We start from the raw sequence: 14,800 nt of genomic DNA, 5'->3' as shown, positions 1-14,800 counted from the left end.
TGTGTGATGACCAGGCTACTTTGCACTGATTCTTTAAAAATTAATAGCGTCGACTTATGTATGACTTAAACTTATAAAACATTCTCTTGCTGGAAGGTTGATGCAGTGCATATTTTTTACTACACTAAAGTCTTCATAGAATGGCAGGATATTCTTGATTGATCAAAGGGACCATACTTAAATGACTTTTAAAATATATATAGGTTCCAGAAAGCAGAATGTAATATAAGTAATGGAGTAAACACTAGAGTCTGATCTTAGCCCTTTTATTAGCTGTATTATCTTTGAGAAGTTCACTTAACTTCTCTTAGTCTGTTTCCTCTGTAAAATGAAGGAGTTTAAGTAAATCTGTGTTTCCCAAACTGAAACTTAAAACAGATTACTAGAGGTGATTTTAGGTGGCATATGAGATAATTTCAGGCAATTTCCTGATAAAACATTAAAATAAACATTAAATCACAAAGTTGAGAAAGTGATTCCTTTTTCAGTCTTTCTGATTATGCCAAAAACAAAGTCTCAGTTTGGTATAAAGATATCTTTAATAGTTCTTTAATACTGGATAATTAGGGTTGGGGGTAGAGTGGGCTGGGGCATGTACTATGAATCTTTCATTCCTCAAGAGTTTCCATACAAAGAAAATAAATTCCGCTCCTGAGAAAGAAAAGATATGGAAGTGCTTTTTTGCTCTTTCTGTCTACCTCATTTCCCTTCCACTTGCAAGGAAAGTAGTGTGTTATACAACCGGTAAATTTGAGAGGAGGAACCAAACATGTGAGGCACAGCCCTTTCTGGCTTCTCTCGTGGTGTGGCCCATTCTCAGAAGACATGTCCCTCCTCCTCCACCTTGTAGTAGGCTTTGGTTGACAAACTCTACTTAAGAGGGTGAGAGGCCAAAAATAAAAAAAAAATAAAAAAAAAATTGCATTCTTCAATTCATCCTTATTGGCAATCCAGCTGATATTTTGATTGCCATTTTATTCCTCTCTGTTTCTCATTTAGTTTTAAACTCATAAGAGATATAAAGGAGAAAGCAATTATTAGCCCTTAAAATATCACCAGTAATCTCCTTTTTTAATAGAAATCTGGCTTGAACTCAGAGCCCTTTAATAGCAACATATCTATATAGAATTTAATAACATGGTTTTGTTTTCAGTGTAGTTATATTTATAGCTACCATCTATAAAATAAATTCGTTTAAGTTTTAAAAAGTGAATTCTTAAAACATTAAATAGTACAGATGGGACATGGATATGGTAACAATTATAAAGGTGGTATGTAAATAACTAAAGTTTAGAAAACACTGAATAAGATTATCTCTAGGATCTATTACGGATTTCAATTGTTTTGAATGTATATTCCAATTGGATAAAAAATGTGCGATAAACTAAGTAAAAGAAAGGACCTTCTAATTAGCATGTACTGTGTTATTTTCTTTCATTTCAAAACATATCATTATCGAGGAAGCTAAACTTTTATTCTATGCCAATTTTTTCTTTTTTAAATTTAAATATTCTTTTCTTAATATTTTACTAGGCAGTGAAGTATCGATATCTTTTTTTATGGCATGTTTGTTGCTGATTCTATTTTATTTTTCTTTCACTGAAAGCCGTCTAGTTCTGGGTGAGGTTTTTGTGAACAGGAACTATGTTATCACTGTATATTCCTCTTAGTACAGTACAGTATTTGGCACATAGTAATATTCAATAAATAGCTGAACAAATGAATGAATGAATGAATGACAAAGAATCAACAACAATAAACTGAGTTCTCTGTCTTGAAGGTATAGGTGTAGTTTCCATTTCTTTCTGAAAGTTGTCACTAGGGCTAGCTTGTAAGGAAGATGATGCCTTGGGTCAATTAGAGGGTAACACTTTCATGTAAGTATAATTTGGAATTAGTTACATGGAACATTAGAAGAACCTTGTTAGGAAGAAATTGCAAAAGGAAGGTAGCCGTACTAATTTTGCCTTTGTTTATGGTAATGTATGAAAGACTAGGGTCTTCTTTTCTTTCTCTCTTTGTTTATAAAAAAGAACTAACTTTCTCCCTTCCTTTTTTTCTCTCTGATTCATGTGCTACTTCTCTTATCATCTCCACATTAGGGAAAGCACCCCAGTTTTCCCAGCCCGAGGGAGACTTTAGAGTTTAATTTAAAATGTACCTCACTTTTTCCTCAAAGACTCTGAATTACAGTTTCTCATCTGATAAAGGTGCCCAGCTCTTTCTTAACTGGCACCCTAGATGAACTGCAATACTGGTGGTAAGTTTTTTTATTGCCACTTATTCATGCACCAAATTTTATGTTTCAAGGACTGTCTACTAAGAATCCTGAAATGAGTTTTACATAACAGAAAGAATATTAACCAGATGTTTTTAATTTTTAGTTATACCAACTGACTTTATGATAACCATGCAGTTTGTTTGAGTGATTATATTCTCAGATTGTATAATTTATTTCAAAACATTTTGCATATGTGCAAAAAAACAGAACTTGAGGATTGTGTTTTATTTTGGTGAATACATTTTAAATAAATCCTATGTTTATTCTTTATAAGCACATTTTTTTCTTTAATGGTCCAGTGATTAACTGTGATTCTAATTTATTATGCACAATGACAGCATCTTAACTAGAGTTATTTTGTATGTACAGGTTAATATTTTCTGTTACTTAAAATTTAATTCAGTACATTTTATATTTATGAAATCTCTCGGCTTGCTATCTTTGTGTCTTCTAGTTTTAATATGTGGTCTTTAATATGTAAACATTAGGGATGCTGGCTATCACATTTTGGTTTGTTTTTATTATCTTATGTAATTGATTGAATAGTAACATTAATGATATATAGAAGTTGGATTCTGAAAGTAATCATCATCTACAAAAATTAGCATCTAATTTCTGTTCTAACTTTAAATTAATTTCCAGCGAAACACAGATTCTATTATCATAATTGTGAATATAATGGGCCTACTTTGGCCAAGAAAAAAGGACTTTAGAATTATCTAATTTTTTTTCTTCAAAAGATACAGATACTTAGCTTATAATCTTTAGGTATCTCTAGAGTCATTTGCTCTGTCATAAAAGTAATACAAGAGCCATTTGCTGTAATGACAAGCTGAAAGTTTTGAGAACACTTTATTGTCTAATGAAAAAAACAACAATTACAAAACAGAACTTTGCCTAGCTGGCTGTGTTAACTGGCAATATGATTATTCTCTGATTAGATACTTTTAGTGGTAGATACCATCCTTATCCAGGGTATGATGTGTTGATTGGCATCATATTATGATAGAAAAAGGCTATTGAGAGGCACACCAACCTGAATGTGAAATTCAGCTCTGCCACTTTTGTGCTAACTCCTTGGGCAAGTTACTAAACTTGCTGTGTAAAGTGAAAATTATAATACTTCTTTAGAGTTGCTATGAGGATGAAAGCACACAGAGTGAGTTCTCATTCAATGGTAGTTGTACAAGGAATACAGTTTGATGATGATGATGTTTTGATATTCTCTCAGGTGAAATAAAAGACAAAAATGTTCAGGTGGTCGAGCTCCCCATTGTAGACAGTCTTCATCCTCGTCCTCCATATTTACCCCTGGCTGTACCAGAAGACCTTGCAGATCGACTTGTTCGAGTCCATGGAGATCCTGCAGTGTGGTGGGTGTCTCAGTTTGTCAAATACTTGATCCGCCCACAACCGTGGCTGGAAAAGGAAATAGAAGAGGCCACCAAGAAGCTTGGCTTCAAACATCCAGTTATTGGGTAAGAATCTGATTTGTTCCTCCCAAAGTGATATGTAGCAGGGATATATACTTATACAATATATACCGTGAGCTTTACAATATATAGTTTAATTTTCATAGCTTCACCCAAAATCTGAGCATCTAGAGTTCACTTTAGGCCACAGGGAGACCATTCTTCCTTTGTTCGCTTAGAATAGCTGAGTCACCATACTTTATTCAATTTATTTATTCATTATTTTATTTATTCATTCAACAAATATATTAAGCTCATATTTCTGAAATTAGCTGTCTCTCCTGGGGAAACCAGCAAAATTTTATTTTATTGGATATTATATATGACTCCTGCCTTACTGTAGCAGGGCCTTGAGATATAGCTGTCACATTTATACCTTTTTAATTGCATCTTATTCTTAGGCTTCATTAAATTGCCACTGGTGATTACTTTGCTTTCTGGATATTGTATTTTCTTTTCTGTTTTGGAAGCTATTTTGAGAATGAGACTATCATTTGTATTGTAACATAATGTTAAAATTATTATTTAGAATGATCTCTTGGCCTACTTGTGAGTTACAATATACATGTGTATTTAGTTTCATGCTTATGTTAAGGGAGATATATGTCAGGAAATTCTGAGAATAAGAAAAATCTAAAAGAGCATATTTACTCACAAGCATGTGCTCCTCTACACATACATAAAAAGTTATGGAAGAGTAGTTTTCCCAGGTCCTGATGCCAGATTTCACACTATGGGAAATATTCATTGCCTAATGGAAAGAATACTGGACTAAGAGGTAAGAGATTTGGGTAACATTCCTGGCTTTTTCCTAATTCTGGCCAACTTAATAATAGTATTGGGTTTTGATTTTTCCATCTGTAAAGTAGGGTATGTAATACCTGCCCTAAAAATGATGATGTATAATATAAGGATTAAAAGAAGATTTCAGTTCTGTGAGAAAAAATGCACTGTAAAATATAACCTTTCAGAGAGACTGATGCTTAAATAATTTCTGAAAATATGCTTGTAGACCAGACTATGGCATTCTGTGGCTTATCCTGTTTGTGATAAAGTCAGCTATTGATTAATATTGACACATGTGTTGATTCATTCACTTATTTGCAGAACATTTATTGAATACCTGCTACTGTGGGGGACAGAGATTAATTTTTTTAAATGGCTTCTTCCGGCTCATTGCAGTCTATGAGATGCGAGACTTACACAACTAACATTATGTGGGTAGAATGCGATAAATACCCTAAGGAAAGCATAAAAAATATTATGAGCAGTCAGTGAAGGAGAAATGTACTTCCATCTGGATCAGGAAAGGCTTCATAGTACATTGTTTGAACAGGATTTTGAAAGATGGAGAAAAATAACAGTATAATAGTTAAATTACCAAAATACCTTCAAGTACATTATCTCATCAATATTGAAACCCAGTCCTCTGAAGTGGGCAGAGAGAATTATTTTACAAGTGAGGAAAGAAAATGTCTGCCCAAAGTTCCAGAACCTTCTTAACTCTGGCTTTCCTGTAGTTTTACATATCAGAAAGCAACCCTTATTAATTTTCCTTGGACCATCCACCATACTGAGAATTGGCCAATACAGAAAATTGAAATACCATATACAACTCAGTTATTTGCACATTAGGCAGTGTACTGTAACAAAAGAAGGGTGCACTGGGATTCAGAAATCTGGGGGTCCCATCTAGCTTTCATCACTAACAATTTACCTGACTTGATCATTCTGGGCCTTCATTAATTGCCACCCTTTCTTCATTTTTTAAATTAAAACTATTTTTAGAAACTAGATGAGGGGGAGTATATAAGGTTTCTGCTAACAATACTAAAGAATTAGATTTTTGCATCTACTCATCATTCATTCACTCTTTTATTTTATTATGTTTGGTGCAATGGGAATAAATAAAATCAGATTCCTTGCCCTTGAAGAGTTTGATATCTAATAGTGAAAATCAGTTAGCTACATGATTTTTACTTTTGTAAAGATTGGGTTGAAATGTGTATGAGAGAAACCAACCTCCCTTTACCTTATGTTGTCTTTTTATTGTCTTCAGAAGCATCAGTTTCCTTAACTGTCAGATGAAAGAGTTACATTAAATTAAATGACTTCTAACATCCTTCGCAGGTCTAACATTCTGATTCTTCCATAGAGATTTTATTAAGGTCCTCTGTCAAATTATTAATCCAGACCTAATTTCAGGAGTACTTGGAGGATTGAGAAAATTGCTTAGTAATACTCTGCCATTGTCTCAAATGCTCTTCTTCCTTTTATTCTTCTTTCTATTATTATAGCTCTTCTTCGATTTTATTTTTATTTTCATCTCTCCCACCCCACTTCTTCCTTTGCATGTTAGTCTTCCTATGTATAGAAGTTATTGACCCCTATTTGAAAAGCTAGAGCTAAAGAAAGTACGTGGTAAAATCAGAATATCAGATAGTATTTCTTCTCATGAAAATTTTCATTAAAATAAAGTGTAATTGTTATTTTTGTCCCTCTTTATCTCTGTGGAGCACAGTGAACAATTCTGATTTTCTGAGAGAAGCAGTGCTTGAGAAGTGTGTGGGGAGGAAAAGATGATAGACGTATTCGTGTAATAGTATTCACATGTGGACTTTAGTCTGGAATGCAAAGGAAAGACTAGTCATGAAGATGTCAGAGTGACTTCACTGAAAGCAACTCCTCACTCCAGATTCATAATAAAAAGCTGGCTTTTGCTTGACCTAAAGGGACAAATCTACCTTTTTCCATTTTCAACATATGAATAGTAGTTTAGTAATTTGGGGAGGAGGGTATACAGAAATGGCAAATCTTTTACTTTTGTAAAGATTGGGTTGAAATGTGTATGAGAGAATGGAGAGTTTTAATTTATGAAAACAAACTATAATTATAATTATTTTTGTTTTCATTAAATTACTTCAGAAGCCCTGAGATGGGAGGAGAATACTTTGAAAGTCAATGCCTTATTCAGTACAGGACAGTGTAAATCTCTGTCCTCAATTTTACAGTTTTGGAGCTTTTCTTAAATAGGACAGATGAAATCTTTATCTGCTTGTGTTTGATAGAGTGAAAAACAGAGAAAAGGAATTCATTATGCATACAACAAAAGGGCTGGAATGGCTCCATGGACTTAAAGATAGTAAGAACCCTTAAAAGGTTTGCCTGCTTGATTGTGTTATAGGAAGAATCCATGCAGGTTTGTGTTTTCCTTGGGCAGCTTTTAATTCTAACAGTTGGCAGTTACTGTGGCTATACAGCGTAAAATGAAGAAAAAGAAAACTTGGCATTAAAATGTTACAAACAATATATTCAATGTTCTATAATAACAACTGTGAATCTTGGTATCAAAAATATATCCAGTCTGTTCTGGAACACTGGTTGGAATTTTGCTGCCTAGTATAGAGCATAACTCTGGAATCTCCCACTTATTCCTGATATGCCAGTTACTTTCTCTATAAGAAAGCATTCTTCACAGGCTTTACTTATTTTTTCATTTTTCTTGTATTGTGTTAATATGCCAATGTATTTAGAATATATGTGTTTGAATTCTTAAACAATTTGTTTTATTTTTTTAATGGTGAAAATGAAAGAAAAATTGGTTTAAAATGTACTAAATGCCACCATGAATAGGGGTATAAAGTTGAGTACCCTAAGAGCACTCAGTGGATCAGAGCATTATCATCAGAATCTGACGCTCTCCCTCTGCCCCCTAGAGTCCATGTGAGACGCACAGACAAAGTGGGAACAGAAGCGGCCTTCCATCCCATTGAGGAATACATGGTGCACGTTGAGGAACATTTTCAGCTTCTTGCTCGCAGAATGCAAGTGGATAAAAAAAGAGTATATTTGGCTACAGATGACCCTTCTTTATTAAAAGAGGCAAAAACAAAGTAAGTTAGATGAACTAGTGATTCTAGAGTGGGACTCTATTTGAAAGGAATCCTTAATTCCTAGGCCTGTGATTCTTGTTATAATATTATTACTATCGAGGTTTTTAAATTCAAACAACTGTGTAACTTGTTAATATAATCAAAGCATATGTGAGGTGCTGACAAGGTGCAGATTTCATTTTGAGGGCTTTTTTCCTGGTTTGTAGGCAGCGGCCATCTCACTGTGTACTCACATGACCTCTTTGTGTGCTTAAAAGAGAGAGCAAGCTTTCTTGTGTCTCTTCTTGTAAAGGCACTAATTCCATTATGAGGGCCCCGCTCCTCATGCCTTTATTCAACCCTAAATACCTCCAAAAGACCCTATCTCCAAATACCATCCTATTTAGAGGGCTTAAACAGAGCAGGAACACACATTCAGTCCATAACACTAACCACTGGACAGGACTGTTAGCAATAAAACTTAGCAGGTGCTTGCCCTTGCTTACCTATGGGAAGCTGAAAATATATGTAAAATAGAAGTTTTCATCTTATTAAAAATTCTGGAATTTGGAAGTTATGTTAAATAAAGGTACAGAATCAGAAGATGAGTTTTGTAAGTGCAGAAAAAGGAATACTAGTATGTATTGAACAATAATCATCATTTACTGAGCTTGCCCATATTTCAGGCACAGTGCTAGGTGCTGGGGATTCCATGATGAGCAAGACACTCTCTGTTCTCAAGGAATTCCAGTCTATCAAGGGAACAGATAGTTACTCTACAGTATGAGTAGTGCTACTATAGAGTTAATATTGGGTGTTATGAAAACACATAAAGCAGCAATCCTAATTGGGAATTTATCATAGGATCTGGATGAACTTAGAGTTGGCCTATATTTACCATCAATAAATAAAGGCTGTATAAATATATGTAAAAGTAGAGAATGAGTGAGAAGAATAATGTAGTCTTCGCTCTGCTCAGATATCATCTATTCCAGAAATCATCCCCAAATGCTCGACTAAGTGTCCCTCCTTGGTGTATTCCTGTTAGTGTGTAGCACTTGCTTACTTCTGTCCCTTTCACTAAATTGTAAATACTTTAGACAACAGTACCTAGCTCTTGTAACTAGTGCCCAGTAAATATTGAATTATGTTTATTTGAATCCTATCAATTTGAAAGCATTTATTAGCAGTTAATCATTGAGCTATTTGACTATTTAATTTATTTCTTGGTCCCTTTTTTATGTCACAAATGGGAAGAAAAACAAATTTAGAATGAGAACTATAATGCAGGTGTTTATCCAATTCACTGGATAATAATTTAAATCTTATTTCTACCTCCTAAGATTCAAATTAGCCTGATATATAAATTGCTTTTTCCCTTAAGTCTCTGTTGAGTATAGACACACACACATACACACACACTATAAGCAAAGGGCCAAGAAATTCATCAGCCAAGAATAAACCAAGTTATGTAGTTATAATTCTTATATAAGAGTCAGGGGTTAAATGAACATTTGGTCACAAAACACAATAAAAATTTTCACAAATACTTTTCCAATTCGATATCCAAACCTATTAAAGAGAAACAAAGTAGAAATTGTTGACCATTCTCCTTTCTTTTAAAATACCAAAGTGAATTTGTAGCTTGGTTAAAAAAATATGAAAACTTTAATTTTATCGACTCTCATTTGTTCTTGAATGCCTCACAAGCTTTTTTCCTATTTAATTAGCAAAATAATTTATACTCTAGAAAATATATAAGTTAGTAAGAATACAAGCAAGGAAAAAATATTACTCATAATCCTATTACTCAGTGGCAACAACTGTCTAAATTTTGACATATCCCCTTCAGTCACTTAGTTATACATATTAGTAGTTGATCGTATTCTACATAACTTGAACTTTTTTGCTTAATAGAACAATAGATACATTTTCCCAGGTCACTAAAAAAACATTTTAAACATCTTTTTTAATGACTACGTATCCACTATATGGATATGCCATTGCTTATTTGATCATTCTCCTAATATTGGATAGTTGGATTATTTAATTTTTTACTCTTACAAATAATGCTATGATGTGTGCCTAAAATTATCCACATTATTTTCTTAAGCTAGATTTCTAGACTTGGAAGTATTTAGATAAAAGTATATGAGGTTCTTACAACTTTGAGCCATAAAACAGCATTATATATTTATACCAAGCAACCCTTGTAGTACAGTTGGCAGCACTGGATTACAGGAGTTGTAAAACTTGAATTTCTTTTTTTGTGGTCAGCAGCTGGTAACTCCTCTCCTCATGGTAGTTCAGCAGCAGTTTCCTCCATATTCTTTTATAAATGTGGCATTTTATGCATATTTTTCCACTTTGGAAATCCTTTAATTTTCTAAGTCATGAAGAAGACTATCTCTCTCCCTCAGTCTGGAGAAAGATTTCAGAAAAGAAGAATTTGATGTTAGTTTATAATTTCAAGTTAGTCCTTTGTGGGTGATATAAAAATACAGTTTTATAAGATGGAAGAAGAAAAAAAAATTTTATCATTACCAATCTCTTTAACTTCACAGTGGAAGAATTCCTCTGTTAACATACTTATGGGCAAAAGACAAGAAAAAAGTATGCTTGTACAGGAAGTTCCATGCTCATTACTGGAGATGCAAAATCTCCCTCTCTCATTATTCACATTGTTTCAGTTTGTTTTTTTCCACTTTCAATGTCCTTCTTCAAGAGTCTTCTGCATACAGAGATAAGGCCTGAGGAACTCAAGTGCTCTGATGGTGTAGTTCCAGGGAGGGGCTTTTAAGTTAAGAAGGACATTAATGTTAGTGCCCCTTCTCAGCAAAAGGATCATTCTTCTTTGTTTCACTGAAGCACCCAACCCTTGCTGACAAAGTCTGTCTTTATTCAAGGATAAAACCTTGAATAAAGGTATATTTTAGCAATTCCCCCTCTCCTTCACCCTCCAGCCTTTTCATATGTATTTATTGCTGTTTCTGGCCCCTGCCTGTGTATGCAACGTTGCAGGAATCACGTTAAAAGTCTTTTAGGTTGTTTTCTTTCTAGAATAAATGTGACATTTCCTTCATGTCCCTAATTCAGAGCTGAGGAGGGCAAAATGTCAAAAATAATGAGGCCAAATGGATCTGAACACTGAATACCAGTCTGAAACAGTGCTCAGAGAGTTTGCCTTCACACTCATTATTAGAGGCAATGAGAAAAAATCCATGGTGACTATGAAATCTGAAGCAGCTGTTAGGGGATTAGGAAAAAATCCCAGACACAGGTAGCATGTATTTATTCACATAGCATTGTGATGCAAAGAAAAATAAGATATAGTCCCAATTTGAGTGGAATGCCATGTGAGAAACAGACATGTAAACTAACTCTTAATGTTTCAGGGTTTATAAATAGGAACTATTGTTCTTCTGGCAAATATTTATTGATCCTCTATTGTATTCCAGATTCTTTTCTAGGTGCTGATAATAATAGAGTGAACAAAGAAGATGAAATGCCTCTCTTCAGTTAGGGATGATGGAGGTCGGGAATGCATGTAGGCAGTAAATAAACAGTAAATATGTATTATGTCAAATGATAATAAGATAAGGGCCATGCAGAAAAATTAAGCAGGTAAAAAGATAGAAGTTACCAAAGTCCTCACTAACCAGGCTGTATTTGATCAGCGACCCAAAGGAAGTAAGGAATAAAACAAGATGGCTGTCTGGGAGAAAAATATTTAACAACCACAGCCAGTATTTCTTGAGCATTTACTACATGTCAGATGCTCTTCTGAGCACTTTACATTACTTAATGTATTTAATTCTTGCAAAATTATATAAAGTAGGTACAATGATTATCTCCTTTTCACATAACTTCCCAAAGTTTGCAACTTAATTCCGAAGCTCTACGTCACGCACTGAGAAAATTTATTCACTCTCTACTAGAGTGTAATTAAACCTCTAATTCAGAGTACAATCATTTGAACATGGTGGACTTTTTAAAGACATCTTGTTTTAGTATTTTTTAAATATTCTATCTCAAGACTACAAAAATGTTAATTGTTGGACATCTACGAGAAATTTGCTTTCATAAATGTATTAGAATGGTTTTCCATTACTGTTATTGGTTAAGGTGGTGCTTCAAGGATGGCGGTTAGGGAAGGTGTCTGAATTATGGTGAATTCTGAATTAAAAATTTTAATTAAGTTTAATCATGATATTTATATTCTAAAGGAAAGCTCAGTGAGCAAATGAAAGCAGCTCGACCTCTTAGAGGTCACTCATTATAAAGAAAATAAGAAGCCTTCTGTTTTCAACTCTTTTATGAATGAGGAAGGGACCTTTGATGCATCTATGTGTATTTTATGTGACATGTCCATAACATTTAACATACAAGGCACTCCAGAATGGTTTCTTCCCCACTGATAGATTCAGAGATGCTTCATTGACTATTCTCTTCAATGCCATAATATTAAAGCTCTCTTTACTGTTAGAGAGGTGCTCTTGGTCACAAGAGCAGGTCTGCCTCCTGCTGATGGGGTACTGCTTCTTGGTGGAATACTGTGATTTCAGTGACTATGTATAAATTTCTTTTCTTTAGGTATCCCAATTATGAATTTATTAGTGATAATTCTATCTCTTGGTCAGCTGGACTACACAATCGATACACGGAAAATTCACTTCGGGGTGTGATTCTGGATATACACTTTCTCTCCCAGGCAGACTTCCTAGTGTGTACTTTTTCATCCCAGGTAAGTGATAGTAGAGTATTTTTAAGTGGCCAATACCTTTTGGTCATACTGAGGTCTGGAAGTTCTTGGTTTATTTTTGTATTTATTTTTAATGTTAGTTATCATGACTCAGGTGCAATTTTCCTAATATTTGGGAATGATCCCTTTTGTGAAAGCATGAGAAGATTCCCCCAAGATAGCTACTTATGTGCACTGAATATTTAGTTGTTTACAAGTAATGGTTCAATACATCTCCACTGAAGCCAGCTCCTGGGGTTGTTTAAAGTACTTGGCTTGTTCACAGCATTTAACAGAAACAGCAAGTAATTAAGCTTACTTAATACTTTCTGATTTTTGCATACAATCAGTATGTAACCAGAATCCATCCATTTCTACACATCAATGCACTGATACTGAGAGGCTTAAATGCCCAGCATTTTGTTTTACTTGATTGCTTTATAGAAAATAAGAAAGAATAAATATAATTCCTCAAGTCCTATTACATTTCTAGCAAGCAAGAAACTGTACATTAAATTTAAGCAATACCATATTACAATTATTCTTTGAGTTTAATTCTTGCAGATAATTACATGTTATGGGTTTGGTGTATGTATTTTTATGAGTAGTACAATCAGCCTTATATTCCCAGTGGAATATCAGCATAGCAATGTTTACTGTGGATATTATTCTGCTCCTTCATTTATGTGCATATTATTGGTTAGTTCATTCAGTAATTTGTTAAATTTTGTGTGCTCAGAATTATACCAGATGCAGAAGGGATTTCAAAGGAGATGAAGATACAGATCTTGCCTTGGTCCAGAATCTAGTGAGAAAAATACTCATGAAATAACTAGAGAACAATTACCAAGAAATATAAATCACATAAGAATGATATATGCCTAAAAGCTTAGAAGAAGTAGAGAAAAGAAAATGTGAGTAGGAAAGCCACATCATTTTCATGGGAATATGCTTCAGAGAATATAAAAAAAAAATGGACAGTTTTCTATAATGTGACAGTGCACATTGTCACAATAGGATGGTGATATGATTTTTGAAAGGATACCTACCCCAGCAAAGCCTATACGAGTTTCTTCAGTATGGAGTAAGAAAACAACTCACTACCCAAAAAGAGAGCTACACAGATCAGGAGTCACATAGGCAGCAATCCTAGTTAGATGGGAAAATTTCATTGGCCTTCAAGTTCCCATGAAGGCATCCACCGCTGATGTTTCTCCTTAATTGGGGTGACGAGCCTGTCTTTGAGAAGCTCCCTTTACCATTTTCAAGGGTCAGGTTGTGGGGGAGGGGTAATAACTACTTGGTCTCTATCAACTGTTTTAACAATCTGGCTATGTGCCTACCTGATGCATATAACAGGTGCATATAACTAGTAACAACCTCCACACATTTTTGAATGCTTGTTAGAATAAGTAAATCAAGAGTCACTTTCCCAGATATGCCACCTCTTCTGTAGGCCCAGACTTTAGGCTTGTCTAAAGTCTATTCCTCTATTCCTCTAGTCAAAGAAGATTTCTTGTCTTTAAAATTTAATAGTTTTAATTAAAATATTGCCAATATTGGCATTTGGGGCCAGATAAATTGTTATGAGGCACTGTCCTGTGCATTGTAGGATACTTAGCAGCATCCCTGGCTAATAGCATCCTCACCTAAAGTTCTGACAACCCAAAATGTCTCCAGACATTATCAAATATCTGGGGTGATGGAGGGCAGGGGCAAAATCGGCCTTGTTGAGAAACATCGCTCTAGTTATAAGCCTTAAAATTAAATAAATATATACATGTTGGAACATTTACCAACCTTACAGGTAGGTAGGCACTGAGACTTACAGGAATGTGTTCTATGCTTTGTTTTCCTTCTTCCAGCATTAAAGTCACCATAGGACAAAATTACTTTCTTTTAATTCTTTTTTTTCCCCCTATGATGCTTTCTATTGTCGAATTCCAAATTCACACTCAACACAACAGGCCTCACTACACTTTGAATCAGATTTTAGAAAATGCAGAGGGGAAAACCAGAAGGTACATTCATTTTATTCCAGACAGGTGGCTCTGGATAGGAATTTTCATTGAGGTATGGCTCATGAAACAACAATAGATACTGTTTTCTCATTGAATAGCAAAACAAAGGAGTTTACAGGAAAAGTGCACAGATATCCCATCATCATCCATTGAGACAAGAACCCACTTCTAACTTTTCACACTGGGAGACCCTCCCGGCCCTGTCTGTTCTGACAAAAAAGTAAGATCCCATCTGCTCTGAGAAAGCTTTGGAGGCTCAAGTAAACTCAGCTGGTTGCTCCTCGGGGATAAAATTCAGACTAATGGACTTCACACTCTTTTTAATTTTTTTTAATAGTCATATCTGTATTTTATCCTTTGTCAGAATTTTTATTCTTTGCTATTACTGTGTGCCTAGTGGTGTTCTAAGAATA

At 34.4% G+C, this 14,800-nt stretch overlaps 1 protein-coding gene across 9 annotated transcripts in view; it reads left to right on the top strand.

The window, feature by feature from the left end:
- The window catches only part of FUT8 (fucosyltransferase 8), a 205,222-nt gene that overhangs the window by 185,035 nt on the left and 5,387 nt on the right, over positions 1 to 14,800 (top strand). For 8 of the 9 annotated variants that reach the window (XM_011384300.2, XM_011384264.2, XM_023526973.1 and 5 more), the window contains 3 exons: positions 3,513 to 3,759; positions 7,470 to 7,646; positions 12,219 to 12,369. In XM_011384300.2, coding sequence (XP_011382602.1) covers positions 3,513 to 3,759; positions 7,470 to 7,646; positions 12,219 to 12,369 — 575 coding nt within the window. The remainder of the gene's footprint in view (positions 1 to 3,512; positions 3,760 to 7,469; positions 7,647 to 12,218; positions 12,370 to 14,800) is intronic. The other variant, XM_011384307.2, reaches the window with a different exon arrangement.

This window comes from Pteropus vampyrus, unplaced genomic scaffold, assembly GCF_000151845.1.
Source record: "Pteropus vampyrus isolate Shadow unplaced genomic scaffold, Pvam_2.0 Scaffold15, whole genome shotgun sequence".
Classification (NCBI taxonomy): Eukaryota; Metazoa; Chordata; class Mammalia; order Chiroptera; family Pteropodidae; genus Pteropus; species Pteropus vampyrus.
This window is presented reverse-complemented; position numbering and strand designations above follow the sequence as displayed.